The sequence below is a fragment of the Leptosomus discolor genome, chromosome 12 (assembly GCF_034619465.1).
Source record: "Leptosomus discolor isolate bLepDis1 chromosome 12, bLepDis1.hap2, whole genome shotgun sequence".
NCBI lineage: Eukaryota > Metazoa > Chordata > Aves > Leptosomiformes > Leptosomidae > Leptosomus > Leptosomus discolor.
In genome coordinates this window covers 9,975,457-10,003,014 of record NC_141402.1, presented here as the reverse complement: position 1 = coordinate 10,003,014, position 27,558 = coordinate 9,975,457, and the positions used below count along the sequence as shown (strand labels likewise).

At 40.9% G+C, this 27,558-nt stretch overlaps 2 protein-coding genes across 6 annotated transcripts in view; both read right to left on the bottom strand.

Annotated features, from left to right (window-relative positions):
• Positions 1-759: 759 nt before the first annotated feature.
• Positions 760-14,572, bottom strand: TESMIN (testis expressed metallothionein like protein). The gene is made up of 12 exons (XM_009952339.2): positions 14,090-14,572; positions 12,060-12,090; positions 11,187-11,245; positions 9,725-9,883; positions 9,005-9,125; positions 7,454-7,530; positions 6,069-6,160; positions 5,356-5,427; positions 4,666-4,768; positions 3,035-3,181; positions 2,359-2,534; positions 760-952 (listed from the first exon to the last, which is right to left on the bottom strand). The coding sequence occupies exons 1-12, from the start codon at positions 14,570-14,572 to the stop codon at positions 760-762; spliced, it is 1,713 nt and encodes a 570-aa protein (XP_009950641.2).
• A 2,837-nt stretch (positions 14,573-17,409) lies between these two features.
• The window catches only part of CPT1A (carnitine palmitoyltransferase 1A), a 33,378-nt gene continuing 23,229 nt past the window's right edge, over positions 17,410-27,558 (bottom strand). For 3 of the 5 annotated variants that reach the window (XM_086472345.1, XM_086472342.1, XM_086472344.1), the window contains 4 exons: positions 26,112-26,264; positions 23,434-23,538; positions 21,750-21,842; positions 17,410-20,497 (listed from right to left, as the gene is read on the bottom strand). In XM_086472345.1, the coding sequence (XP_086328471.1) occupies positions 20,411-20,497; positions 21,750-21,842; positions 23,434-23,538; positions 26,112-26,264 (438 nt within the window). In that variant the 3' untranslated portion in view covers positions 17,410-20,410. The remainder of the gene's footprint in view (positions 20,498-21,749; positions 21,843-23,433; positions 23,539-26,111; positions 26,265-27,558) is intronic. The other 2 variants (XM_086472341.1, XM_086472343.1) reach the window with 2 other exon arrangements.

The following is a 27,558-nucleotide window of genomic DNA, read 5'->3' as shown; positions in this document are numbered from 1 at the left end:
ATAATTTAACAAAAGCTATTCCAAGCTTCAAGGGAAACTGGATTGCAAATGTAGGATTCGGCAAATTTCAGTCCGAAATGCTATGTACATAAAAGATTTTCCCATCACAAACTCTTGTACTTTACAACGGGTGTAAAAGGGAGGTCATCTTCCTCCTATTCTTTATGAGGCTCATCTGTCTAAAAAATCCAATGTCGAACGAAGTCTGGTGTAGGGTTTTCTTCCAACAGTAAATTCCAAACCTACTGACAACATTTCTCTTTTTTCCAAAAATAGTACATCTGCAGATGCAGAAATAAGCTGCCAAAACAGAGAAGACCCAAAGCTAAACTTAGGAATTTGCCTACTACCACTGGAAATGGAATTGTTTCACAATTCAAAATAACCAAACTAAGATAGTGAATTCTTACTCAGTTTTCACTACATCTCCACTCTCATAAACAATAAAGCAATTTTAAGTTAAACTTACTTCCAACGAGAGTCTAAGTAAAGACAAGAATTGGCTCAGAAAGCCCTAACTGCAGAGAAAATCTGTTTTAGCAGAAAATATAATAAGCTCCCTGCAGTACTAAGTGACTTAGAAAAATGCTGGATGTGGTGCTGGTTTCACTTACACCAGCACAATTCAGAAAGAACTCAGCTGAAGTCAATAAAATTATTCTTATGAAAGATCAAAGTAAGATAATAAAGTAGCAAAACTGTGGAGACTATGGCAACATATCGATATTAATACTTATTTGCTTTATAATACATTGAACGTTATTCAACTTTCAGTCCTTTAGATTTGAACAGCACATGTAGGATCTGGGATACCCATCTCCCAAACTCCTCCATGATCATCTGCTCAGCTAGACAGACAGAGTAACCGCTTTTTTCTGCCTCTTCAGCTTGCACCAGGAGACAGGAACATATCCCTTTCACTTCTTCCCAAGACAGACATACAGCCAGTGGCCTGACAAGGGGAAAGAAACCAGTATGAAACAGCTCCATTTTAAATACACAAAATGATTTAAAAGACAAAGTGCAAAACTCAGGTAAGAGCTGGAATTCAGAGAGCTGAATCAGTTGCTGCACGGTTACTGTGAGCTACATCCTTGTAGGAGTTCCACTGTTGTACCCTGAATAGCTTCTACTTCTAACAGACCGCTGCGGAGATATTCTGATTTACCACATGGATGACTGTGTTCACACTGCATAATTAATCTATGCAAATGCTGCCCAACAGGTGCAGATAGAGAAAGGTTAAACGACAAGCCTCGTCCTCCATCTGTATGCGATAGTCAGATCCTGCCTCATATAAAAGGAAATGTCTTCAGAAGGCTTAGCCAGGGCCTAGGAGGTACTAGATGTTAAAGGAAACAGCACCAAGCCCCTCAGCAGCCTTAATTGGAATAAACTCTTGAAACTACTAGTCGTCGATGTCATAACTCATTCTACTATATTAATAACAAAACTTATCCCACGGTGCAATTCAAGCAAAGGCATGACCTGGCACCATCTGCTCACCCCATCAAAATACTACCAACAGCAGAAATTATTAAAATACTTTAAAAATGGATAGTCAGAAAGTATTTAAAAAATGGAATTAAGAATTTCAAGGTAATGCTTGATGCAAAGAAAATGAAGGATGCAAATTGAAAATTTTAGAGCCTGGAGTAAAGCTCCCTAAAATCACTTAAGAGGTGGTTTAACTAATTTTAATTGTTATTAACAAGTGTTTCTACTTATTAGGCAAATGACTATAAACCAACCAAAAAGACAGCTTAGGCTACAACTATGTTAGAAAGAATAAAGACACCAGGGTAGTTTGGCCATCTTAGAATATTTTGTAATCCCAATTGCCAACACAAACAAAATCGACAGGAGGTGGGCCAAAGGGAGAAGCGATGGGAAAGAAGAAGTGATATAAACATGCTTATAAACTGAACATCACAAACATATTAATAACATATTTTCTTAGTACTTATTTGTTCAAGATTTTGTTAGAAATGAATGCTTGAACATAGAACAATTTAAAAACAGAGAAACTGGAGGAAAAACATGAAGTAGCTAAAGGGGAAAAAAGTTGAGAGAATGAAATACGTGATCAATACAAAAATGACTGCGGTTTTGTAAGCAGAACTAATACATATACCCCTGAACTCTGTATCCTATATTCTTAAAGGCTAGTCATAGCCTCTCCTTTAGATATTTTGTTATTTATGGAATCAAGATGGCAAATGCTCTGTGAAGTGATTCCTTGTATATAAGCCACCTGTCATTTTGGTCATAATTTCTTACACAATTATGATAATGGTTATATGAAAAATTAATGAAGTCAGACTAATGGACTATGCACTGCTATTTCCAAATATTCACCTGTCTGTCCTCAGTTTTGGTACTACTTTGAACGCTGATGTTAAAACTCTGCTTTTTCCTTCATTATTCCCAATGTCCATGTAGCTTAGCACGTTCAACTGGTTTTTTTCATCTGGACTTTCTTCATGATTTTTGCAACCAATGCATTTGCAAATAGAGGAACACACAGTTGTAGCCTGGAAAATATAGAATACTTAGAATAAAAATTGTCTAAGTCTTAAATTAAACATATCTGAGCAACCATTGGAGCTATACCACCAAGGACTTATTCTAGATGTGCTGGTCTTGGATACTCCAAGAGCAAGCCTATTGGTATCAACACACAAGGCAGGTTTCTATCCATGGATTCTCTGTGGAGATTGATGTTCTATACATGAATGAATCACTCCTCTCAATTTGCGGATAACTTTGCAAGACAACAAAGTACCACAGATGTAAAGAAACTACCATGATTAGCAGAAAACCATTCTCATTTCTTCTGGAGCAAGGTATTGGCTAAGAACTCCTGATGCCGAAAATTTTACCTGATCAACTGACATGACAAGAAAGAGACTGTGCCTCCTATGTTCAAAAGGTTTTATGATTAAAAATGCAAAGAACAGTGATTATTTTTAGTAACTACTAGTTACAGAATATAGCAAATGTTAAGGTAGTAAGTGATGAGAGGAAAGTTCACCTGACTCCCCTCAAAGCACTCACAATAATTCTTGAGGCATCCTGAGCGCTTGCAGTTACATACTTTGTTATGGTGAGGTTTAATTTCTCCTAGTTTCCTTTTCCCACTCTTTGGTAAGAAAGCCTCTGGATTTCTATCATGACAGGTCTAAAACAAAAATTGCTAGATTATGAGAAACTCTAAGAAATGTTTTTAAACACCTGAATGACTGCGATCCAATGTTTAACAAAAAAGTTCTTACTTTCCAGTCTTGTTATTTGCGGTAGGCCCACAGATAAAGGAGTCTTCCAGGGCATGTAACAGCAAGAATCCAAAAACCCCAGAACACTAAGCTGACTTGGCTCTGCCACAGGAAGCAGCTTACCTTGTTTTTATGGAATAACCTAAATGACCCACCTACTATTCTCTTGGGGATGGTTTTCTTTCACTGCTGACGCTACCTTCACCAGAAACAAGAAGTTCTCAGTGAAGAAAGAACCATTGCATATGTAGTTACATACCTCTCAGAAGTTTTAAACGTAGCTTGTTTTATTAATGGCCCAGCACACAGACCGTTCACTGAACTCAGCATTGGACTGGAACAGCAGGTTTTAATGAGGTCCTGAGACCTCACAATACCATGGACTACATAAGACAGGCTGAGGAGGTCACGTTCTCTTTACGTACAGTATTTATGGATAGCACAGGGATGCACAGTGACCAGTGAGATCTCTCATGTGCTACAAGATGCCCCCTTCAGCAGTCAAAGCAGGGCTTAGGCACCAGCAGCCTCCTCAGCTGAACAGGCAGCTGACTGGAAACCTAGTTGTTGCGTACTGACAGCACAAACTGCTATGGCTTTGACTGGCTGCATGTGGCAAAGCTCTCACTCTAATTGGATCAACGTCTTGTACAATCCCAAAATGATGTGACTGATGCAAAAGGAGTTCTGGAGACTTGCATACAAGAAGCACAAAGCCATTAATATACCCTTAAAGCGTCAGCAGTAGAGTAAGACTTTTCATTATCACTTTAAAATTGACAGAACGTAACATACATATTAGATTGAATTATTGTGCAGATTGTGCAGTTTGATATACACACAAAAAAATAGCCCAAATGTTATCCTTTATTCCACTCATAAAATCACCCTCCAAATGTAGAAGCAACCTGCTTCTCTCTAGTGCAGGATTCAGTGTCGCTGCCAGAAGAACAAACCTCGCACTGCTGCATGGGTCAACCAGAAAGACTAACGCAGCAGCTGCAGGAGATCTGTCAATGAGAATAATAATTTGGGTAGTAATAGTTTGTTTTCCTTTGTCTGACTGTGGGATACAATAAATTTTCCTTCAAGTGAAAACATTTTCTGGAATTAGATTCGGGTTTGAATACTGCTTTCCAAGAACAAAAATTATCATTCCGTTAACACATCACTAGTTTTAATCCAAAGCATCAGCAGTTCTACAAAAGGAAGAAAAGAAATCCCTAAATTGCTTTATGTAATAATAATAATACAGAAGCAACACTCAGCTTTATTTAGGGTAAAAATAACATACTTCAAATATTGTAACTAGTGGAAAAAACAATACTGCTATATTTTTCCCACATGAAGCTGATACCAGTGTGTACTGTACTTTTTTTTCCTTTTTTACCTTAATGGCTTTAAATCTCTCAGTTTCACGAAGTTGATTGTTGTAACAATTATTGCAGTTGCAGCTGTTGCAAAAATCACCACTGGCAAAGCAATCATAGTATCTATGATTAATATGTAAAATAACATGAAAGATGAAAAGATTAACTGAATTTTAAAATTTAAATTCTACTTCTAGGCAGAATGTTCAGTTTCTACTCATGAAAAAAATGGTCCTTCCTCTGTAATTTAATCACATCCAAAACTAGACAAAGCTTCTCTCTCTCTTTCAATTTTACATTTTGTAAAATCCACCCAGGCTACCAATGAATCAAACGTTAACTATCGTGCATACATCTCTGTGCCTATTATTTATGTACGAAGGCAGAAGCAAGGCAGTGAAATGATATTTTAGTACACAGCATTCACATTCTACAGAGGATTTTCAAGATATGCTCTGAACAATTCTTCTAGCTTCTCTTCCTATTTTTCAGACCTCGGATTATATGCAATCATCTACACCTCTGCATCAAACTCCAAGCTCGTGTGACACCAGATCACAGCAACTGTGGATCTTTCTAACTCAGTATCAGATGAGTAGTTTTTGGCACATTTGTGCTGTTCATTTTAAAGCACACATTTCCTGTATGTTTGTCCTTTCATCTACGCACTGTTACGAGCATTTACTAAATGTTGACAAAACATTACTTACAATTTAAGACACTGAGATTTTGTGCAGTTACACGGTTTCTTAGACTTTGTAACCCCTGAACCAAAAGGTAAGCTAGACATGTGGAAAAAGGAAAAAAAATAGAAAAAACATACAACTACAATAAAAACTAATTATTCTATAGTTTTGAAACAATAAATACTGATTTTACTTTTTTACACCACTATTGGTACTACTTAACAAGCGTGGCCTCACTAAGTGTGTCAGAAAAAGAGAGTTAAGCAATCTGTAATCTTCCTCTATCCACCAGCTGTCACTGCCTGGGACAGGTCTGCCCTCGTCATACAGCCTGGTAACGGCTGTGTGACGGCAAAGCTCTCTCACCTTTCACACCGGGGTTGCAGCTGCTCCTTATTTAAAAATGACCTGCAATTAAATGTTATTCAAAGAATTCCATTAGTGTTAGAAGTGCAGGCTAAACACGTGCTAAACATCACAACTCAGAAAATCAAATGTTTTTCAGGTAAATGACAGCACAATTGCACTGATCCTAAGAAAATCCGAAACCATGCTGCACAGGCTTGACCGCCAGCAACCGGTACCATGACAGCCCAGACACACACACGAAGCATCCTCACAGAACCATGGGTTTGTTACAAGAGAGAAGCAGCTATGCAACATGGAAATGTCTAGGAGTCATGGCCAGTTTAAAATTTAAAAGGCATCACAGATAAAAGATGTTTCAAGCATCTTACCCCTCCAAGGTCATTTTCACTGGCCCATGCAGGTTTGATTCTAGATGGAAGGGGGCAGTGCCAGCTAGCGTCTGTAAGGGTCCGTTTTCAAACTGCTTAAGATAAAATGAATCTATCCTGTTTATGTTAACTTTTGAAAAAATACCCTTGTAAGTTAACAGAGAAAAAGTAACACAGAGAAAATGCTTCAGGGATCATCAGATTGCCAAGGTTACTGATAAAAACTCATGGAAGTAGAGAGTCATGAAAATGGCACGCATCACCTCTTGGAAACCATTCAGCATGTCAGGAATCCCATTTCTCCCGATGCAAAGAACCAAGAGCAGCTTTCAGTGCTGCAATACTGGCCACCATTTTCAGTTACTGATAATTCCAGGTTCATGTCACTTTTAATTCCAGTAGTCAATTGAAACTGGCCACTGACTTGATAGTTTACATTATGTTCAGCTGTGATATGGCATTGAATTAGTTGAAGATTAAGCAAAATTTGAAAAAAAGAATCAGCTCACAGGCCAAGAAAACACGCTGCAGATCTGTTGTCTCTTCAGACATATGATTAACAAGGGCCTCTTTATAGAGAGAGACAAGGAAAGAACAATTAGGGTTACACTGATATTACTGGTAATGGAGGGACAGTGAATAGTCGTATATCACTGTGATAGGTGATTAATCTAGCTGACTGTAGAGAAGAGGAAAACCAATGTATTTAAAGGAAGAGAAGAAATCTAGGAAACAACTGCTTTAAGATAAAGTTAGAGAAGAATTACAAGCCTGTCTACATCACTCCTCCAGAACGTTTAGATGCCAATTTGCAGACACACCGCCTCAGAGGTGAAAGACTCCCTAAGTCATTGATCGGTCTGACCCTTGCGGTTTTTATTCCCTCTTTTATGATAGCAGCTGCGATGCACAAACCACATGTTGTGTTTGTACCAACATCACATATTCACCTCACACAAATCAAAAGTTAAGAGTTATAAATTTGCAGTAATTTTTGGTACCAGCTCTGTTGGAAGTTACACACGAGAAGCCAAACATCTGCAAAGATTTTTAGTTTTCTAACCCAAAAGAGTCTTTAAAAGGTTCTCAGAAATAACATAATCTATATAATACCAAATGCAAAGTTTCGAAACTGGAATAAATTAATTTTTCTTATGGAAAGCTCTATTTTTAATTCTGGTATTTCTTCTAGAAAATGTTGTAACCAGAAACCTTTCCATGCAGAAAGTATATTGAGTGCAGAACTAATCTGTCCAAACGAGCTAAACTGTCTTTAGAAAATGCAAACAATTGTACTTCCCAACATAGACTTAACAACCCATGTTAAGAAAAGCAAAAAGAGTGTATATTGTACATAATAAGTTTAAAGGATAAAGCTTCTTTACCTCTTGCTGATTCAGAACCAGTTCACCTGGAACAGGCAAATACTGCCCCAGCACAGCTGTTCCAGGGTTGGCCACGTCTGAAAAGAAGACACTTGCCTGAAGGCAGCAGAACTACTCACAGTGTACAAAGTTTCATTTACACATAAATATTTTCTGAATTAAGCATACAGGCAAATTGGTGCCTTCAACTTCTTCTGTTAATAAAAAAAAATTACCCATGGCTGCCCGTCCTCTGTTGGCACTTTCCCCTACAGTTTAGTTTTGAATCCAAACTTACTCTATAATAAACGTTGTCAATGAAGGACCTAGAATTTGTCTCTCCAGAAATGTTTTTCTCATTGCAAAAAAAAACCCCAGGAATAAAAACCTGACCACACAAAAATAACCCTGACAGAAAAAGCCACCACCAATTTGTCAGCTAGGATTTGGAGCATAGGATGTTTTTACCCTGTGACATCAAGTACATTTAAATTCAAATGCCACAGACTTATTTTAATAAAACAAAAAAAAAGAGTCAGAACCAATTAAGTATATGTATCCTGAGTTCTTATTTCACAAATTTCCAGAGTTGTCAGGGAGCATCTGGAACAGAGGTCTTTAGCTTATGAAAAAAATGACTAAAAGCCCATGGAGAAAACCATAGCTATAAGAGAAAGAGCTTGTGTGAGTCCTGGGGAAGTACTGCACGTAAGTACACTATCATCTTAGCCTGTGCAGAAAGAAGCATTCCAGCAAATGAATGAGAATGTGCATTTTATAAAGGAACCTGCCCTTTAACTCAAATGTGCCTGGCTTATTCTTCTGATGAGTACAAGCAAACAGGCTCCACACCTGGAGCATCTGCTGAGAGACACTCACACTCCGCACCTACTGATACTGAGAGCAGCATCTGTGCTCGTATGGTGCCTCATATTAAAAGCCTCTGTTTTCATTGCCACCAAAATGCACCACTGTAATAAAATTATAATAATAAATACTTAAATGAACCACGTTAATAATGTTTGTGAGGAAGCTATATTTAGGTAAAGGAATGTTTATTTAAATCAAAACTAATCTCCACTCAAATCCTTCATTGCTGCCCAGATGAAAATGTTGCTCCACCAAAAGAGCATTAACCATGGGACTGCATTTCAAGTGCACATAATTACGTAATTACTAGTGAGACGCTCTGAATCCCATGCTGAAGTACACCATGTACAGAGCCCTGGACGCTGCTCTTTATTTATAGAGAAACAGAGCCACTCGGTGGCAAGCTGGGGTGGATGCAAATGTATGCAGGTGCTTATGCTGAATTTGCTTTGGATGGACAGTAATCTGCACATCAAAACCTCTCAGTAAATTCAACATAGCCATTATGTCATTCTTATTACACTGAAACCCCTAGCAATTTTTCAGCTACAAAATAAAGCACAATAATAACTGGTGACAGCGACATCAGCTCGGGCTCATCTGCCCCTGCTACTCCTTGAGAATGTGAACACGTGCAGCTGCACATGAACCACCTATGATGCAGTCCAACAGGCCAGGGATGATTTATCATTTTTATCGTACCTGATTGAAGAGAATTATGTTGGTTGTGATACTCGGGAATTAGATGAACTGGTTTGAGTTCTTGTGTGCCACAACTGTTTATACAGAGAATCTGAGCGCCTCCTTCCAGCTGGTAGATAACCTGGAGTGAACAACTAATCATTAGCGCTCATCTAAGAAACTGCAGTTCTGGGTATGTAGAAATAAAGTGTCTCACAAGGGCACCACTTGTCTTACAAAGCTCTGTAACCACAGATTGGAATCTCTCAAATGGATCATTATGCATTAAGATGTCTGCGTTTTGACCCTTAAGCTTAATTTATTTTTGGGAGCAGCTCCTCCACCTGGGTGATACGGATTCCCGGTTCTCTAGATGGCTCCGTGGGGCTTTGCAGAGCCTATTCCAGCTATTTACCAATGTGCCGGCTTCAGATTCAGTCCCCCAACCAGAACCTGCCATTGCAATTGTTCATGTTTTGCTCCATTTATTTAGCTTTGGATGAAGTAATCTTCACATTGTTATTTTTTTTTCAGCTGTTGAACAGAAAATAATGTTATATATAAATATCTATAAAATAGCACTATAACTAAATAAAATTTAGACTGTAAGTCCAAGGAAGGGACTGCCTTATTAATCTTGATACAGTACTAACTAAATGGGACTTCCTGACGCTAGCATGGTACAAATCAGTCAGTTTCCTTTAGCATATACTTTTGCTATCAATTGCAGGATACAATTACCACAGGGTTGGAATCATCTCTGGGTGAACATCTGGATTCCTCCGCTACACTGTGCAGTGCTAATAACTTGCAGCCAGACTCATCAACATTTGAGCTCTGAAAAATTGCTGTGTCTTGGTGATTCTTGATAACATTACTAACTCCCTCTCTTACCTCAGCCTGAAATAAAAAGCTTTAAATCTTAACAGGCATGCTTTAAAATCTACTTTGAATTCCAAGCAAATACAATAAAGTTAAAAAATTATCTGCAAAAATAATATATTGTAAAGCAAGGATTGTATTCAAATGTAATACTGAGAATACTTGATTTACTCATTGAATAGTTGATTTACTTGTCAATGGCAGAATGATTTTTGCTTATTTTTCAAGTAAAAATATTCCTGATGAATAACAATGAACAGCAACATACTTCACAGAAACAATGGCGTTCAGTGCTCCAACATCATGAAGCATCAGCTGATTTATAAACTGCCTTGGAGAGGTTAGGCAATAGTCACAGTAAATTATGCAAAATCAGAATTAATCTTGAATTACATAACTGACTGGGGATCATTGGGGTTTAGTCTAAGTCAGAAGCAGTCAGCTGAGACTGGACTGCAAATTCAGTTACACCTATAGATCACATTTATATCGTTCCAAAATGAATGTTTTTACAGTGATCAACTACTGTGTGTCACGGCATTCCATCACAGATGTGGTGCCACTTGCACTTATTGAAAACCAGTTTATCACCTATCTTACCAATCCATTAACTTTCTACAGTGTCGTCTTTGTAAAGCTACGCTGCCAGATGAAGCCCTGCCTCTCTCAGCACATGCTGTAAAACATCGACTAGACAACCTGGAAAAACCTGGCTACAAAATTCCAGTAATTTTCAGAAATTTCCCTCTCATTAAATACCTGCCTTTCTATAGTTTTATCTCGCACATATCCAAGAAACCATATTTCCAAAATTCAAGCATTTTAAGAGAATAATTAAGTTGCAAAGAACACTCCTCCATAGGCAGGGAACACTAATGTCGAAGCCAGCTTTTCACCCTCAGATCTGTCCTGTCACACACCCCGCTCTTCTGATAAAGGCTCGGGTACTCCTCAGTTGCCCGAGGGTATTTGGTGGAGTCCCGCCAGGCAGCCTGTGTTCAGCTGGCCTTAGAAGTCCCCTCCCTAACTGGACTGAACTGGGACCAGCCTAGGCAAGTGGCAGACAGGACCCAACCAGACTGGAGCCAACAGGAACGGAACCAGGTGAAAAATCCAGGCGGTATTCTCCTCCCTCTGCAAGGCAGCACTGCGGGAAATCTGTGGAGCAACATGTTCCTTTCCCGCTCTTTTGTGAACAGACCACATAGGACAGTGTTTGAAAGAACGTCTTGCCCTCTGGCCTAGAATAAATGCCATTTCAGATATTCAACACTTGGACAGGTTCTTCCAATAATAAAAAAAATCTCACATGCATACTTACTGTGTCGTCATAGACAGGAGCGCTAGTCGGAGGTAAGCCACAGGTATCACTAGAAGAGTCTAGCACATAAAATAAAGCATGTTTTGTTTACAAAAAGATCAGTGTTTTATACCAAGAACTCCTTTACAGCACCAATAAAAGGGGTTGTGATGTCATCACAGCATTGCATTCTTGTAAAAGAAATGTTTAATATTCTTTTTGAACAGACTTGCAGGGAACAACAGATTTCAGTTTGGGTCTCTTTGATGTCTTTAAAAGGTTCATTGTGCCCACTTGGTACAATTCATATCGCTCCAGGATAAGCTACCTTGTCAGACTAAATCCAGCAGCCCGTTTAACCCTGAGCAGGACTGGGAACAGCTTTTGGCCAGAACACACCCAACGCCTGCCCACAGCCTGCTGCCGGCAGCAGCGGCCCTGCGAACATCTGCCTGTCACAGCCAGCAGCCACAGGGAAACAAACCTGTTCCACTCGATCCAGAAAAGTAAGTGTGCTGCAAGGAGGAGTACCTCCTTCAGAGCCTGCCTGAGGGAACAGGGAGGTGGTATGAGAGGGAGGGGAAGTCAAAAGTAAGACTCAACTACGTGGTTGAGGCAACATGGACACACATGAACAAAGGGTGACCCATTCTCCTTTCAAACATCCTCTGTGACATGATCATTTTCGGGAAAGGCTCATACTGCAATTTGCCAAATCCAGAAATTAATTCAGTTATTTAAATCCTTCCCTAAGCTTGTAAGAGGCCAAAAAAAGTAAAATCCCCCTCAGTGACTTGGGGCACTTCCCATCCAAGCAATGGGTCCAGTTTTACAACTGCATAGTGCCTGTTTGGGTTCCTTTGAACAGATCATAACAAACACATCTGTTCTCACCTGTAACTGGTGGGATGAGTGGTCTGAACACCTAAGGAAAAGAAGGGTTTATTTATATAACTATTTTATGCATTAAATGATTAATTTTAAATGAATAAACAAAAGACTGACTTAAAGTGACCTTGAGAACTCATGTTTCCATGATATAATTAAGCACACAAATGCCGCAGCCTGTTCAGCATTACCAGATACAATTACACACCTTCAATATTATTTCTGCTTTTTCTGCTCAGCATATAGTTATGGTTCTGATCTAACGCATTTACAACTATCACAGCATCATACTTTACACCTAGCTTTGTATTCTCAAAACCAACCAAATGAACAGAAAGTGGAAGACAGACAGAAACCAACCATTTTGTAGTTTCAAATTAGAACCGAGATGACTCAAACCTGACCATTTGCTCTCTGCCTGTGTGTGCTGTGCTTTCTCTTCAGACAGACAGCAGTTTAGGAGAGTAAGCAATCAGCACAGAAACACACAATCAGCTTTATTTATTTCAACAATATTATTTATAATTGGATTAGAACTTTGTTCTAATACCTTCAGGAAACAGGGCAGATGAAGGAAACATGCAGGCTCAGTGCAGCCAACTGTATGGACACTAGGAACAGAGCCCGTCAGAAAGATTTTTTCTAAATCTCATTTTTAGCTCCTTGTCCAGAGACTAAAATTTTCATTATATTCAACTTGCCTTTGAAGAAAGCAACTGTTACATCTTAATCACATCTTTATTTTCCAGAGGCTTCCGCCAGTCTTTTGAATTTTATTAATGGTTCAAATATTGAAGGTCTCAATTACAAAAGAACTACTGATAATATCGAGCATGTGTGCAAACAACCTTCCCAGGCAGAGATATTTCTGAACCGTAACCACAACCTGAAGTCAGAAAGAGAACCAAAGCACGTCAGGTATCGGTCACGGTGGGCCTCACGCACCCCGGGGTGAAATCCCCCAGGGACGCACTGGGCTTGGCTGGGCTGCGCAGTGCCAGCAACGGTTCCCATGGCAGGAGGTGTGCTGCACAGCCAGCCTGCAGCTCCCACCCAGCTTCAGTCCGGCACCTCGGTGCCGCGCTGCAAGGGATACCCGTCCTTCATTTCAACCAAGGGATTTCTGGGAGTTTTGGGGTTTTTTTTAATGCTTTTGATTTTTGAATCCGAGAACAGTGCTGTTCGTCAATATATTTACATGGGAAAAACTGTCAGCTGGTATGCTTATTATCTCAAAGAGCTTCTCAAAGGAAATTCAGTGCCCCTCTAGAAGCGGCCGCAGCACAAACTTAAAATGCGGAGGTTTCTTCAGCTGATGTTCTACAGCTGGGTACAAGGACACATAAACACTCTGCGCAGGCGCAGCCTGCAGTGAGGGATGGATTTGGGCCTGTCAGCACCTCAGGCGGTTCCACGCTGCGCACCTTTCCAGGCAGCGACTGATCAATTCAGAAAACCCAACTTCAAACCACACAGAAAACTGCCAAACCCAGTAAGCAGTGGGAACCCCCCGCTCTCTTACAGAAGTGCTTTCCTCAAGGAGATTTAACAATACAGGCTATGCTGTACTGCTGCAACAAATTACATTTTATCTCATTTGGACTATGAATTTTAAGATGACAAGTGTGTCACCTGTGGAACTAAAGAACAAAAGTTAATACCCCATCTGTACTTTGTACAACTATCTAATAGTTGCTAATACAGATGGTAATACATAATCCCGAAGGGGTATATTTGTGACATGGTGAGATATTTTTAATGAGCAAAATAACTACCCAGCCATTTAAAAATACGGCTCATAACATGGACGAAAAAGAAGAGCAGTCAGAACCACGTGTTCGCACTGCATGCTATTTCTGGCAATATAAAACAGAAACCTATTTCTGTATTTACTACTAAGATCATAAATTTTATACTAGGGCAAACTAACTTTAAACATTATGTGGATCCCATAGAAGTTTTAATGTGACAATTCCTCACATTTAAGTCACAAATAAGCATGGATAGATAAAAATTCCTATTTCACTTAATCTTACTGGTACCATTCTGACATTTTGATTGACTGTTCCTTCTGGAGAGAACATGCTTGAAACTGGAACACGGCGATTTTTGTGCTGCATTGCTACAGAAGAAAGAAAGTGGACACCATTTGAAGGCAGATCAGGTAAATGCGTATGTTCAGCTTCTTGTGGAATATTCAGTTCCTTGTATTTTTCAAGATCCTCATCACCACAGCTGTTGTTTCCACGCAGATGTACTTCAACCTGTACTATTGTTTTTTGATTTTCAAAGGTAAGTGGATAATTGAAGTGATCTAAAAAAGTCTCTCCCACATTTACAGTGTGTAAATGATTGTCTTGACTAGATAGCAATCCTTCTTCAATGGGATTATGGATTGCTGCAGTATCCAGATTAAAGTTTTCAGAACTAACAGGACTATTTTGATTAAATATTTCTGTTACAAGTCCACTGTCTATTAATGATCTTGTATCAAGCAATATCTGATTCTCCATAGTCATGGCCAGACAGTCAAGTGGTTCGTATTTATTTTTTTCATTGAAGACGATTAGATTTTCTATTTCAGTATTCTTCTGAATAGTTTTTCTCTCTAGAAGTGAATGAAATCATCTTAACCAAACAACATACATACATAATACTGAAGATTAACCCCATTAACGTGTAACTGTGAGACTTCATAACACTGGGAGAGGTTGCTGGGGTTCTGAATCTGGCTTTCAGAAAATACAGGCCACCGTGCCAACACAAAAGCTGCTTTTACCGTAAGAACCCATTCTTTGTAACTTTTAAATACATCAACAGCATTCAGACTTAGAATTTCACTGCTTGGCTTTAGTAGCCAAAAACCAACCCAGTTTGTCACAGCATGCCCAGACAGCTCAAGCGACACCCTTGTGAGTCCGTGTCAGACCAAACGCCCCCGCGCTCCCCGTGTCGCCCTCACCACGGAGGGCCAACGCCAGCCCAGGCGCCTCTGCCCAGCGCCCCGCCAGGCCGCGGCCACCGGCCAAGCTCCCCCCGCGGCCACCGCTGAGTTTGGACCACGGCAGCCCGGGGAGGGCCAGGCTACCCACAACCCCGGCCGGGCTGGGGCACGGCAGCGCCCCGAGGGCTCTGCCCCCTCTAACGCCGCGCACCCAGCGCCGCCGGCCCTCCCGCCTCAGCCCGCACCACCGCACCGGTCGGCAGGGCAGAAGGGGGGGGGACCAGCCCCAGCTCCCCCGGGCCCGGCCCCAGGGACGGCGCTGCCTCTCCCGTTCACCTTGCCCCACGGCGCCCGCTCGGCCCTCAGGCGGCGCGGCGGGACGCGCACGCCGGGCCGTTAGCGGAGTGGGGCCGGCGTCACGGGGCCGCCTCCGGCCTGCACCGCCCTCCGCAGCGGCGCCCGCGAGCCGGTGCGGGTGTCGGGGGGGGGGGGGGGGGGGGGGGGTTGGTCAGGGGGCGTTTGACGTGCGGTTTGCCCGGGAAATCCTCTCGCGTCACGAGGGGCCGGGACTTCACCAGGGTCCCGGTGCGGGGCGGGAGGTCGCGGTCACAACGCGCCGGAGAGCGCGGCCCCGCGCTGGGAGGCCACGGCTAGGGCAGCGCGTCTCACACGGGGCTCCCCCCTGAGGGTCCGACCGAGGGCCGCAGGGGCGGTCAAGGGCCTGAAGCGCCTCTGCTCGGAGGAAGGGCTGAGCCAGCCAGGACCGCGAGGCAGCCAGAGACAGAGGCCATGGGCATAAACTGGGACACCGCAGTGTGTCAGGTAGATCAGGGAAGAAACTTTTTCACAGGCACAGGTTGCCCAGGGAGGTGGTGGAGTCTCCACCCTTGGAGATACTCAAAAGCCACCTGGCCCTGGCCAACTCCAGCAGCCCCTTCCACCCTCAACTGGTCCAGCTGCTGCTCTTGGAGCCCTTTCTACACCTCACCACATAACTCCTAGAATTGTCAAACCGGGGCCATAAAGATGTCAAAAGTTTGAAAACACTCCAAACGTACCAAGTCATGACCTAGGAGCCTTTGAGATAACAGATGGATTCAGTGAAAGCAGAAACTGAACTTGAACTTTTAGTTTCATATATGAACATCTCCATTTTTAGGAAATTTTTTGTGCTAAGAAAACCAACACAGCATCTAAAACTACCCAAAACAATTTCAAGCTACCTTTCATCCATAATGTGCCATACAATTACTCCAAGAAGAAACCAGAATCAATTTTTCCTTATGCTCCTTATCCTCCACGCCACCAGCCCCAGGTCTGAAGCCATGAAAGTTAGGGAAAAACAAAGCAAAACCAAAGAAAACCCACACTTTCTCCTCCCCTCTCAAAGGTTTCATTTAACAGCTGAATTTTTTGTTTTAGTGCTTCCCAACAGGAGTTCATTAATCTCAGGCAGAGTTGATTAATCCCACACATCATGTACAACTACAGCAACATTTTCTGAGTGTAAGATGCATCTTCTACTCGCCACCCTTAAAAACAGGCAAAAAAATAAGTCAGCAGTTTCTGTGCCTAGAAAGTGTCTGTAGAACATCAGACTGAACATACAAATGTACAGCTTCAGTATCCAGCCTTGGTGGGAGATGTCTGAAATGCAACCAGGAACTAACAGTATCCAAGAGATAAAGCGTGCAACTGAAGTGCTGTCTTCCTTTCATGGAGCAAAGGCTGCAACAGCCAGAAAGGGAGCAAGCCAACTGACTGTGAAAATGGTCTGTCACACAAAACTAGTTGGTAGGGTGGGCGTGGGGGGTGTTGTTGGTGTTTTGTTTAATTAAAAACAAACAAACAACAACAACAAAACAAACAGCAATTCAAAAATCCTTTCCAACTGTCTTAAAAGTAGTCCCTAGCTTTAATGCAATTTCAAAGGCATTTTCAGGTACTGGAAGCCTTCAGTAAAGCAAATAACATTTAAACCATGTCAACTTTCTGTGCCTGAACTAGTTCTCCCCTGATGCACCATTTCTCTTCTATGGATTATTCACTCTAAAGACCAAACAGTGCTATCCACTGGCTTGCAGAGAGACCATTCCACAGAAACATTCCAGCAGCTATTTGTATCATTTAAAAAAAAAAAAAAAAGCTCATCCACAGTAAGACTTATGTTGTTTCTTCTTTCTATGGAAGCAGAAAAGCTGTTCATTAACACATTCCCTGTTAACTAGGAAGACATGTATAAATCACTGCTAAAACAAACTGAATAGTCTGCTACTACCACTCCTAACTGGATTTAATAGCAATGATTTCACACGTCCAGAAACAGTAGCAAGGGAGCTGGGAAGAAGATACACAAGATATTAAACACTGTACTAAGCAGTGGTAATTGTGAAATTTTATTTTATTTTTTGAAGTCACAGAAGAGGGTAGAAAATAGAGACAAAGTGTTGGATGCAAGTAGCCAGTCATAGATGTAGATTAGTTGAACAAGATAGAAAACCACTAGCTTAAATTAATATATTTGATATGAGAAAACAATTGCTACAAAGGCCAAATTAGAACCAATATTTTCAGGGTAAGGCACACACACTTCCTTAGTCCCTCAAAAAACCCCAATCCTTAAAAGAATATTTTGTTTGGAACGGTGTTAATCCGGGACAATGGTGGCCTCTAAATGCACTTGATGATCTCCTAATTTCTTGCATGAAATAGCTGCAATAAGAAATTTGGAAAATGTACACTGGACATACTCCACCAAGTCCTATTTCACGAACAGATCAATTTATTATCACCCAACCTGACTTGTACCACCTCCTCAACCCTAATGCTGAGCTCTCAAATCACTAACCGAGAACAGGCGGTCCAAGGTTTTAGTAACAAATTAATAGTTTTTCTGGAATATGAACTTTTACTTTATAGCAAAGTACACTGCACTAGAAGGTTCATTCAAATCTAGGTAACATCAGTTACATTCCTATGGCTTTTGAGCAAAAGAGCAAGCAGTTTTACTGTACGTACACAACACTGAACATCAAGACTTAAATTATTTATTAATAACCTATATTCACTGTGGATTTCTAAGATTTACATTCAAAAAGTATATTTTATTTACATGCTGTTGACATTTTAAAGAAAATGAAATAAAATATTATCTGTTTCAGAATTATGGTCTACCCCAAATTAAAAAAAGATACATTTAACACCACAAAAATGTCTAAAACATACAATAAAAAACAGCTTTCTGCGGCAATTGTATCTACTCTCTACGAATGTAAAATTGCATTGATAACTGCACTAACTACAATTAGACTTGCAACATTTAAAACCTGAGAGTCAAATCTAAAGTTGGTTTTTTGTTTGTTTGGGTTTTTTTCTCTTTAAAGAAAGTCTTACAAGCTAATATGCCCTAATGTTAATTTAAGCACAAATTGATCAGTGGTCAACAAAAAATCAAAACAGTGCATTATTTTTGCAGCTCCAAAAGAACAGATCACTATAAAATTGTTGCAGTCATTTGATGAATGCCAGGCCTGCCAGCCAGCCACGGCAAGGCTTGTTTCAAAGCGTCCTTTCCCACACAAAGGATTGTGCCCTAATCAAATAATGAGCCAAATAATTGGCCAATTCCTGTGAGAGGGTTCCTGCATTTACGTATTTGCTTAGGTATGCATCTGGGATCTTGGAGGTTTCCCACCTCACACAAACATGTGCAGGTGTTTTAATAGCTAGATCAGAGTAAAAAAAAATAAAACAACATGAAGAGGCATAGAAAGTTAGAAATACTGGCCAGAAAACATTCAAAGTCTAATGAGAAGTTTTGTATAAACCCCAAAGGCCTTTTAAAATCAGCACAGCTCTGGAGCAGCTTTCACTGTGTTACTAAACATCATGTGCCTTCTATTTAAAAAACACCACCACTACAACCTTTGTGCTACCAGGTACACTTTAACACAATGCAGGACGTAAAGAGCAGCCACACCTCTAAAGCCTGGGGAAGAGAAGCATCGCGCACAAAGTTACGCCATTTTGTAGCAGCCATTTAATTTCTGCACTTGGAAACATTCTGCTCCTTTTTATGTGAAACAGATTTCCCCTCCCTCCTTATATCCTTCAGAAACTGCTCTTGGACAAGAGCACCTCCCAGGAGGGGTCCGAGAAGGCCAGGATTTTCCCATTCTGGAGCTATTTTCCATGGCTTTTAACAGCCTGCCTTTCCCACGCAGAGGGCTGGCCATACTGCAGTGATCCTTCCAGGCTGAAAGCAGATGAACAGCAGTTGCTCAGTCTCTGCGGGCAGCCTTGCTTCGTAGGCTGCCCAACAGGTTGCTTTAACTACACTGACATTCCCCAGGTCTCAAACTCCTGTCTCAAATGACCACCAATACCACTCACCAAAATAAACACATGTGTATCGGTAGCTCAAAGTTACTCCTGCATTTCGTAGGGACTGATCTTTGCCATTTAAGATGGGAGCATTTCATTAGAGCTTTAAACCTAACTGCACCATAGGGCAATATATTCAAGTCTACTCATGCCACATCAATCTAAGTTATAATTTGAAAAATAGATCTGCATTACTACTGCTTCACCTTCACCGCTGTGACAATGTAAAACCAACTCCCAGCTTTCTTCCTGGCTTGGGGAATCTTTCTTTTTGAAGGCACTCGCATGAACAAGCTCAGAGGTCCATTTATTTATACGGAAATAAAATCAATGATGTGGCAAACCTGCTTGTAAGTAATAAGAAAAATGTGCTATCTGCTAATGAGGTGACACATTTCACCACCCAATGTAGCACCACCCAATGTTTTTTTTCCCCAAAACAAAAAAAAAAATTCTACAACTTGGTATGTTAGTGGGTTATAACAGGGATTTTTTTTTTTTAATGTTTTACAGAAATTACCTTTAAAAAACAAACCCAAAAGCCCAATGAACGTAAACGGCCAGAAGTGTTGCCATTCATTGACATAAAGCAGAAGATACATTTAAGAGCATTTTGCTATTTGTACATAGCAAATCAAACTTTATCTAGTATTTAAGACTGTGTGTTTTATCTCTCTGATTCTGGAATACAAGTAGACTAATTTTAAGTAAAAAAAGAGCAAGTGTATACAAATTAAGAAAAAACTGCAGGAGTTAGAATATATATGACTTCATGCAATGATACTGTACTTCATCCCTAGAAACATTCAAGATTTCAAAAGTCATCCTTTGTGGAAATAAACTCTTCCAAACTACTGAAAAAAAAAATAATAGTGAAGCACTCAATACACTTCTAAGGTTTTCAGAGGTGATCAAGAAGATGATGACTCAGTTTCCTCACCAGCTACTGCTTGACAAACCTCAGTCTCATTCACTGCGCAGAAGAGTTCTCACCCAGCAACAGGAGCTCACTTGGCACCAGTAAGGCAAATCACTTGGTACAGTTTTTACTAAGGTTAAATAAACCCATGATTTCAACCATTGCTTTTTGGATGTTTTTTCCAAAACGGTGAGAATCCTTTAAAAGAAAAACAAACAAAAAACAAACCCAAAGACTTGTACTGTCAATCAACAGTTATCTTTTAGGCAAAACAAGGAACCTTTTAATATCTTGTAATCTTGGAGCTTATGGAATTAGAGCATGTATTTTACCATAAGACGGGGAATTTAAAACACAAGAAATCTAATGCTATACAAATTAATCCAGGTTTGTGCTATTAAAATTAACATTTTGTATTTGAGTTCCTATCAGAATCCTGAATAATTTGCCATTGAAAAAATTACATAAAGTATTAAAAATCACAATTATTTAAGTGTAAACGAACTATGAACTTGTTATGTTTATTCTAAGTGTCAGATAAATGGTACAAGGAAGAAATTAAGATTACAAATATAAATTATTAGCTACATTACAGGAACTACTACAAAAGACCCTACTAATATCAAGGCCATGCATGTGAAATGCGTCCTTTTCTGCATGGACCTTTGACTTGATTAGTAAGTAAAAAAATACAGGGAAATTTAAAGTACAAGCTAACAGGCATCTGAAGAACTAGTCGAACCATGAAAAAACAAAGTTGTATCGCCTAATCTTTAATGATTAACCAAAGGCACCAAGATCTCTTGGACAAGTTAAGGTCAAAAGCGGAAAACTAGTTCAGCTATATAACCCTGAACAAACTCAACATGTTTACCAAAAGTCATAGAAATCTAAAGGAGACTGGTGAATTGAAGCTCACTCAAAACAGGCCTCCACAACAGCAGGATAGCTCATAGATGGCATCTACTACATTCTAATAATGGGCATTATTCTAATAAATTTTTGATTTAATTATGTTTCTCAAGCACAGACTCCAACTTATGGCCCAGCATACATTTTACCCTGTCTTTACAGCTGCAGCCAGAGACAAATCAAAGCAAAAGTGTAATAACAAAAACCAGGAGACACCCATCTTACTGTTCATGGGACAAGTCATTTTACATGAGTTCCAGGGAACTACACATGTGTAAAGATGACCTTGGGCCCGTGCTTTCTTTATGCTTGAAAGCACAAGTGAAATAGAATATGGTTTCCTTGGTTCATAAAGCTATTCAATTTATAGAAGTGAAGACAAAAAAAGCCCCCAGCAAAACAGCATATGTTGAGAAAGAAACAACACAACAACTGTATGTTGCAAGTCTTATTAATTTCTTTTCTAGACTGAGAAAACAGTTTTATAAGCAGGTATCAGAACAGATTTATTAAGCCATAGGAAAGGACTAACTCTTACCGTCTCAGAACATGATATTTTGCTGGAGACATGGAAATGGATGGAATTTTCATCCAAGATAATATAAGAAACACCATAACCATCATCAGCCACCTAGGGGAAGAAAGAAGAGAAAAACAAGTTCTAAACTCTTTCTTTTTCCTTCCATTCTTAAGTTATCTTGTATATAATTACACAGTTCTTACTGTGCAGTTTTTAAAAATCAGTTGTAATTTCTCCTCAACCAAATATTAAGCTTCCACATTTAATGCACCATTTCTGAAGACTGAATTCCACTCAAGGAATTCTAGTCTCACCTGAAGTGCATGGAATTAACATTTTCTGAATATATTTCTGTAATATTTCCCAGCTTTAGTTGTTTTGAAATAGAATGCTTGTTCACAGACCTTCTCCTATCAAGGTCTGGTCCTAAGCAGCTATACAGCTTCACTGCTTCAGCAGAAAGAAACGAAATAGTTCAGTTGTACACCTAAACACCCTGTTTCATGGGACCGCTCTGCAGATGTAAACAAATACAGTACATAAATACAGAGTACACAAACCCTGTATTATGAAAACTTGCCCAAAGGAAACATCATCCGACTCCACAGCAAAGAGACATTTCTAAACACCTGTATCATGAGCAGAGCTCTGGTCCGATTTCAACATGAGCAGCATTAACTGTCCCAAGTTTCAGTCTGATATTATATTTAGAGTGTGCCCAGTAACCACAGACTATCCTGCTGCCACCCTCCTTCCTCTCTTTCCTAAATCAAAGGATACTAACTTTACGATCTGCTGAAGCAAGCCAGTTTCTCATGAATGAGCAGCATTGCAATAGCTAGGCTTCCTTGATGTTGCAATTTAAACCCATTTTAACTTCAAGAACTACTAAAAGATGAAACTTTAATAAATAAAACAAAACCCCACAAAAAACAAGTTCCAGCTTGACCAACCAGCCATAATACACTGCACTCATCATCCTAGTTTCTGTGTGGTAGAGCAGTCCTGTGATCCCTCTTATTGTTCTTTCAATAGAAATACTTTTTTGAAAACAGATTAATCTAGTCTATAGCCCCACAAAATCTGCTTAACAGATCTTGTTAACAGCATCATCATCAATGGCCACATTCAAATCCCAGTAAAATACTACAGCAAGTCAGAAGCTTGTAAAACCTCTAATTTTACACTAGTTTCTTGAAAGTCTACAGCAGCTGTAGAATGTGGTTTGATTCTTTACTTAGCCACTATTCACACTAAGGAGGGCAACCAGAACAATGCCAGTAGCTTAATTTGGAGGAAAGCATGAACACATTTTTTAATTAATCAGAAAATATAAAGAACAAGTATAGTTACTTTTGCAAACCCCAACCTTAAAATCTAGTTTAAGAAGGCATTTGATACTACAATAATAGCCTTATGTACAGAAGCTCTGGGTACAGGTGATGTGATAAAATCCTCCACTTTGTCAGATCTCTCTGCCACAGAGCCCTGTACCACATGTGATAATTGCGCACTTCCTTAAGTAATCCATTCTTTTAGTGGGATATGAGAAAAAGGTGATGGAGATTTTTCTAAGCCACATTCACATCACAGGCATTAGATACATGCATTTAAAAGCAGGTATTATAGATCTGAAAGTTTTAGACTGGCACATTCAAAATAAAAATGTTTCTAAAGGGGTATTTGTATTTAGCAAACAGACCGGTCCAAATCCTCCACCACAGGATAACATCTCGGGGTTCTTCTTCAGGTCAATGTGTTGCTGTGGCGTCTGACTTGTTGACAGCCTCCAAGGCTCTGACAAAACCTTTATTAGACATGAAAGAGATGCAAACAAGTATAACACACTGTTTAAGAACATGCAACTTTCTCAAAACCTAGTCAAGATAAGTCAGAAAGCACTCAAAGCAGTATTGAGAATAACTCCAGTTCCTATTTCAATAGAATGAACAATTAAGGAGGTTAAAAGAAACAGCTAAACTTGTCCTGATATGCATAGGCTTGCCAATGTGATGCCCATCTACAAGAAGGGCTGGAAGGAGGATCCAAGGAACTACAGGACCATCAGCATGACCTCAGTGCCAGGGAAGGTTATGGAATGGTTCATCTTGAGGGCACTCGCATGGCAGGTACAGGACAACCAGGGACTCAGGCCCAGCCAGCATGGGTTCATGAAGGGCAGGTCCCGCTTAATCAACCTGATCTCCTTCTATGACCAGGTGACCACCTAGTTGGTGAGGGGAAGGCTGTGGATATCATTTACCTGGACTTTAGTAAAGCTTTTGACACTGTCTCCCACAGCATTCTCCTAAGAAAGCTGGCGGCTCATAGCCTAGACAGCTGTACAGTAAACTGGGTTAAAAAGTGGCTGGATAGACAAGCACAGAGAGTGGTGGTGAATGGAGTTCAATCCAGCTGGCAGCTGGTCACAAGGGGTGTCCCCCAGGGATCAGGTACTGGGACCAGTCTTGTTTAACATCTTTATTGATGAGCTGGATGAGGAGATCGAGCGCCCCCTCCATAAGTTTGCAGATGACACTAAATTGGGTGGGAGTGTTGATCTGCTTGAGGGCAGGAAGGCTCTGCAGAGGGATCTGGACATGCTGGACCGATGAGCTGAGGCCAATTGCAGGAGGTTCAACAAGGCCAAGTGCCAAGTCCTGCCCTTGGGTCACAACAACCCCAGCAGCGCTACAGGCTGGGGAGGAGTGGCTGGGAAGCTGCCCAGCAGAAAAGGCCCTGGGGGTGCTGACTGACAGACGGCTGAACATGAGCCAGCCATGTGCCCAGGTGGCCAAGGTGGCCAATGGCATCCTGGCCTGTATCAGGAATGGTGTGGCCAGCGGGAGCCAGGGAGGTGATCGTGCCCCCGTACTGGGCCCTGGTGAGGCCACACCTCGAATGCTGGGTCCGGTTTTGGGCCCTGGTGAGGCCACACCTCGAATGCTGGGTCCGGTTTTGGGCCCTGGTGAGGCCACACCTCGAATGCTGGGTCCGGTTTTGGGCCCTTCACTGCAAGACAGACATCGAAGTGCTGGAGCGTGTCCAGAGAAGGGCAGCAAAGCTGGTGAAGGGTCTGGAGAACAGGTCTGGTGAGGAGTGGCTGAGGGAGCTGGGGTGGTTTAGTCTGGAGAAGAGGAGGCTGAGGGGAGACCTCATTGCTCTCTACAACTGCCTGAAAGGAGGCTGTAGTGAGGTGGGGGTTGGTCTCTTCTCCCAGGTAACTAATGACAGGACAAGAGGTAATGGCCTCAAGCTGTGCCCGGGGAGGTTTAGATTGGACATGAGGAAAGATTTCTTTACTGAAAGAGTAGTCAAACATTGGAACAGGCCGCCCAGTGAAGTGGTGGCGTCACCATCCCTGGAGGTGTTAAAAAAATGTGTAGATATGGCATTTCGGGACATGGTTTAATGGGCATGGCGGTACTAGGTCAACGGTTGGACTAGACTACCTCAGAGGTCTCTTCCAACCTAATGATTCTATGAAACCATTAACACATGAGGTTATGCTGTCAGTTCCTCAAAAGACAGCAGAAGTTCTTTCAACAGAAATGCTGTTTCAACAGATTAATCTGGTCTATAGCCTGGTAAATTCTGCATAACTGGTCTTGTTAACAACAAGATCGTTAATGTCCATATTCAAATCCCAGTAAGACACTACATCAAGTTAAAAGCTTGTAAAATCCCTAATATATATGTATCTTGAAAGTCTGGAAGCTATAGAAAACTGTTTTCTTCTCAACTAGGCCACTACTCACATTTAGGAGGATAAGCAGACAAATGTGAGTAGCTTAATCTGGCAGCAAGCACCAACACATTTTTTATTAATCAGGAAAACAGGAACAAGTGCAATATAATTACTTTCATAAAACCCAACCTTAAAATCTAGTTTAAGTAATAAAGCATTTGTCACAGTAATAAATGGTGACATTAATGTTCCGCATTAAAAAACCAAATCACAATATACAGCTCCTTTAACTCACAGTAACTTAAAGTGATTTTGTCAGAGTTGCAAAATAATATTCTTGAAAGAAAACACAGAGCCTCTTGTGTTGCCTTGAAAACATGTAAAACCCACAAGCAAACAGTATATTATATTTGTTTTGTAATACTGACTATATCTTTCTTGCAATCCTTAACAACACACATTACTCTACAAAGCTCACAGGAAGCACTATTATAGGTCTATTAATAAGCGTACATATAAAGCAGAACAAAATGAACTTGTACTCTTACCAGCAGAGGTTCAGAAATGTTAGCTAAACTCTTACTTTTTTTCTTAGAAAAAACAGAGTTCTACAAGTACGTAAGCAGAGAGGACAAACCACTAAGTAAACAAAGGATTATTTACTTTAATAGTTATCAATAAAAGTCACTTACTTCCTTCAGGAAAGGAGAGTCTACAGCAAGGTACTTGGACACGACATAAAGGCAGAACAGATGGCGGTCAATGCCAGCACCAGTCATGGCGAGACGATACAAGAGCTGATGTTTGGCAGCAGCAAGCCGAAAGAACTTCAGCTTATTTTCATTCTAACAGTAGAAAAAAAGATGAAGAAAAATCCGTTAAGTGAACTGGATTGAGGATGGCGGTGCAGAAACTAAGTTACAGCAATGGCTCTCAAGCCTAGAGCACCTCGGGTTCAAGCACAAGACAATGCATGCAACTAGCCCCAAACACTAGTAGCCTCTGGCTTTTCAACCTCATGTGTTCCATTTCAGCTGACACATTACAGCTGGTAAGAGTTGACACTTGCTAAACTCAACATAATGAAAACAAATTTGTACCTCCAGTATGATCTAAACCCAGACCCAGACATGATTACAACTCAAGCTCCCTATGCTATTGTGTATTTAGTTTCTAGAGACACTGGTCTTAAAAAATTAAAAAAGCAAAAAAGAGCAAATCTCAGCATGATTTAAGAAAAGCTGGAACTGCAACAGCTATTATAGAAGGCAGACTGACCACACTGAAGGTATTGGGTCCATGAATGCTGGTCATTTTTTAAGAGCTCAGGAGCAGGCAATTCCCAAGTGTTGGAAGTCAAGCAAGCGGGGCTGAAGGCCTGCTTGGCTGGGCAGGATCTTCTTCTAGAACTTGGGAGGAAAATAAAATGGTATGGACATTGTAAGCAAGGACAGGTGACATGGGAGGACTACAGAGGTGCTGTTCACCACTCCAAGGAGAAAATTTGTGTGGCCAAAGTTTGACTAGAGTTCAAGCCAGCCACTACTAAGGACAACAAAAAGGGCTCCTCACCATCTCGCAAGCAGGGACACAGACAAAGCAGAGGCATTCAATGCCTTCTTTGCCTCTATCCTTAACTCTCATGACTGGCCCTGGGACCCCTGGAGCGCTGCCCTGGAAGGCTGTGACTGGGGAGATGACAAACTCGCAGCCAACTCAGAACTTGTTTGAGACTTGCTGCTCCGGCTGGAGGCACATAAGTCAATGAGGGCCAGTGGGATTCATCCCAGGGTACTGAAAGAGCTGGCTGATGTTATCACGGAACCTCTCTCCATTATTTTTCAATGGTCTGAGGAATCTGGAGAGGTCTCAGTCAACAAAGCTAGCAAATGCTGCCCCAATTTTCAAGAAGGGCAAGGAGGCAGACCCTGGTCATTACGGGCCTGTCAGTCTCAATTCAGTGCCTGGTAAAATCATGGAGATGGTCATTCTGGGAGACACTGAAAAACAACTGAGAGACCACGCAGTCACTGGTTACAGCCAACATGGGTTCACGAGGGGACAGCCCTATTTAACTAAATTTGTTTCCTTTGGTGACAAGGTCACCCATCTAGCTGGCCAAGGGAAGCCAGTGGACAT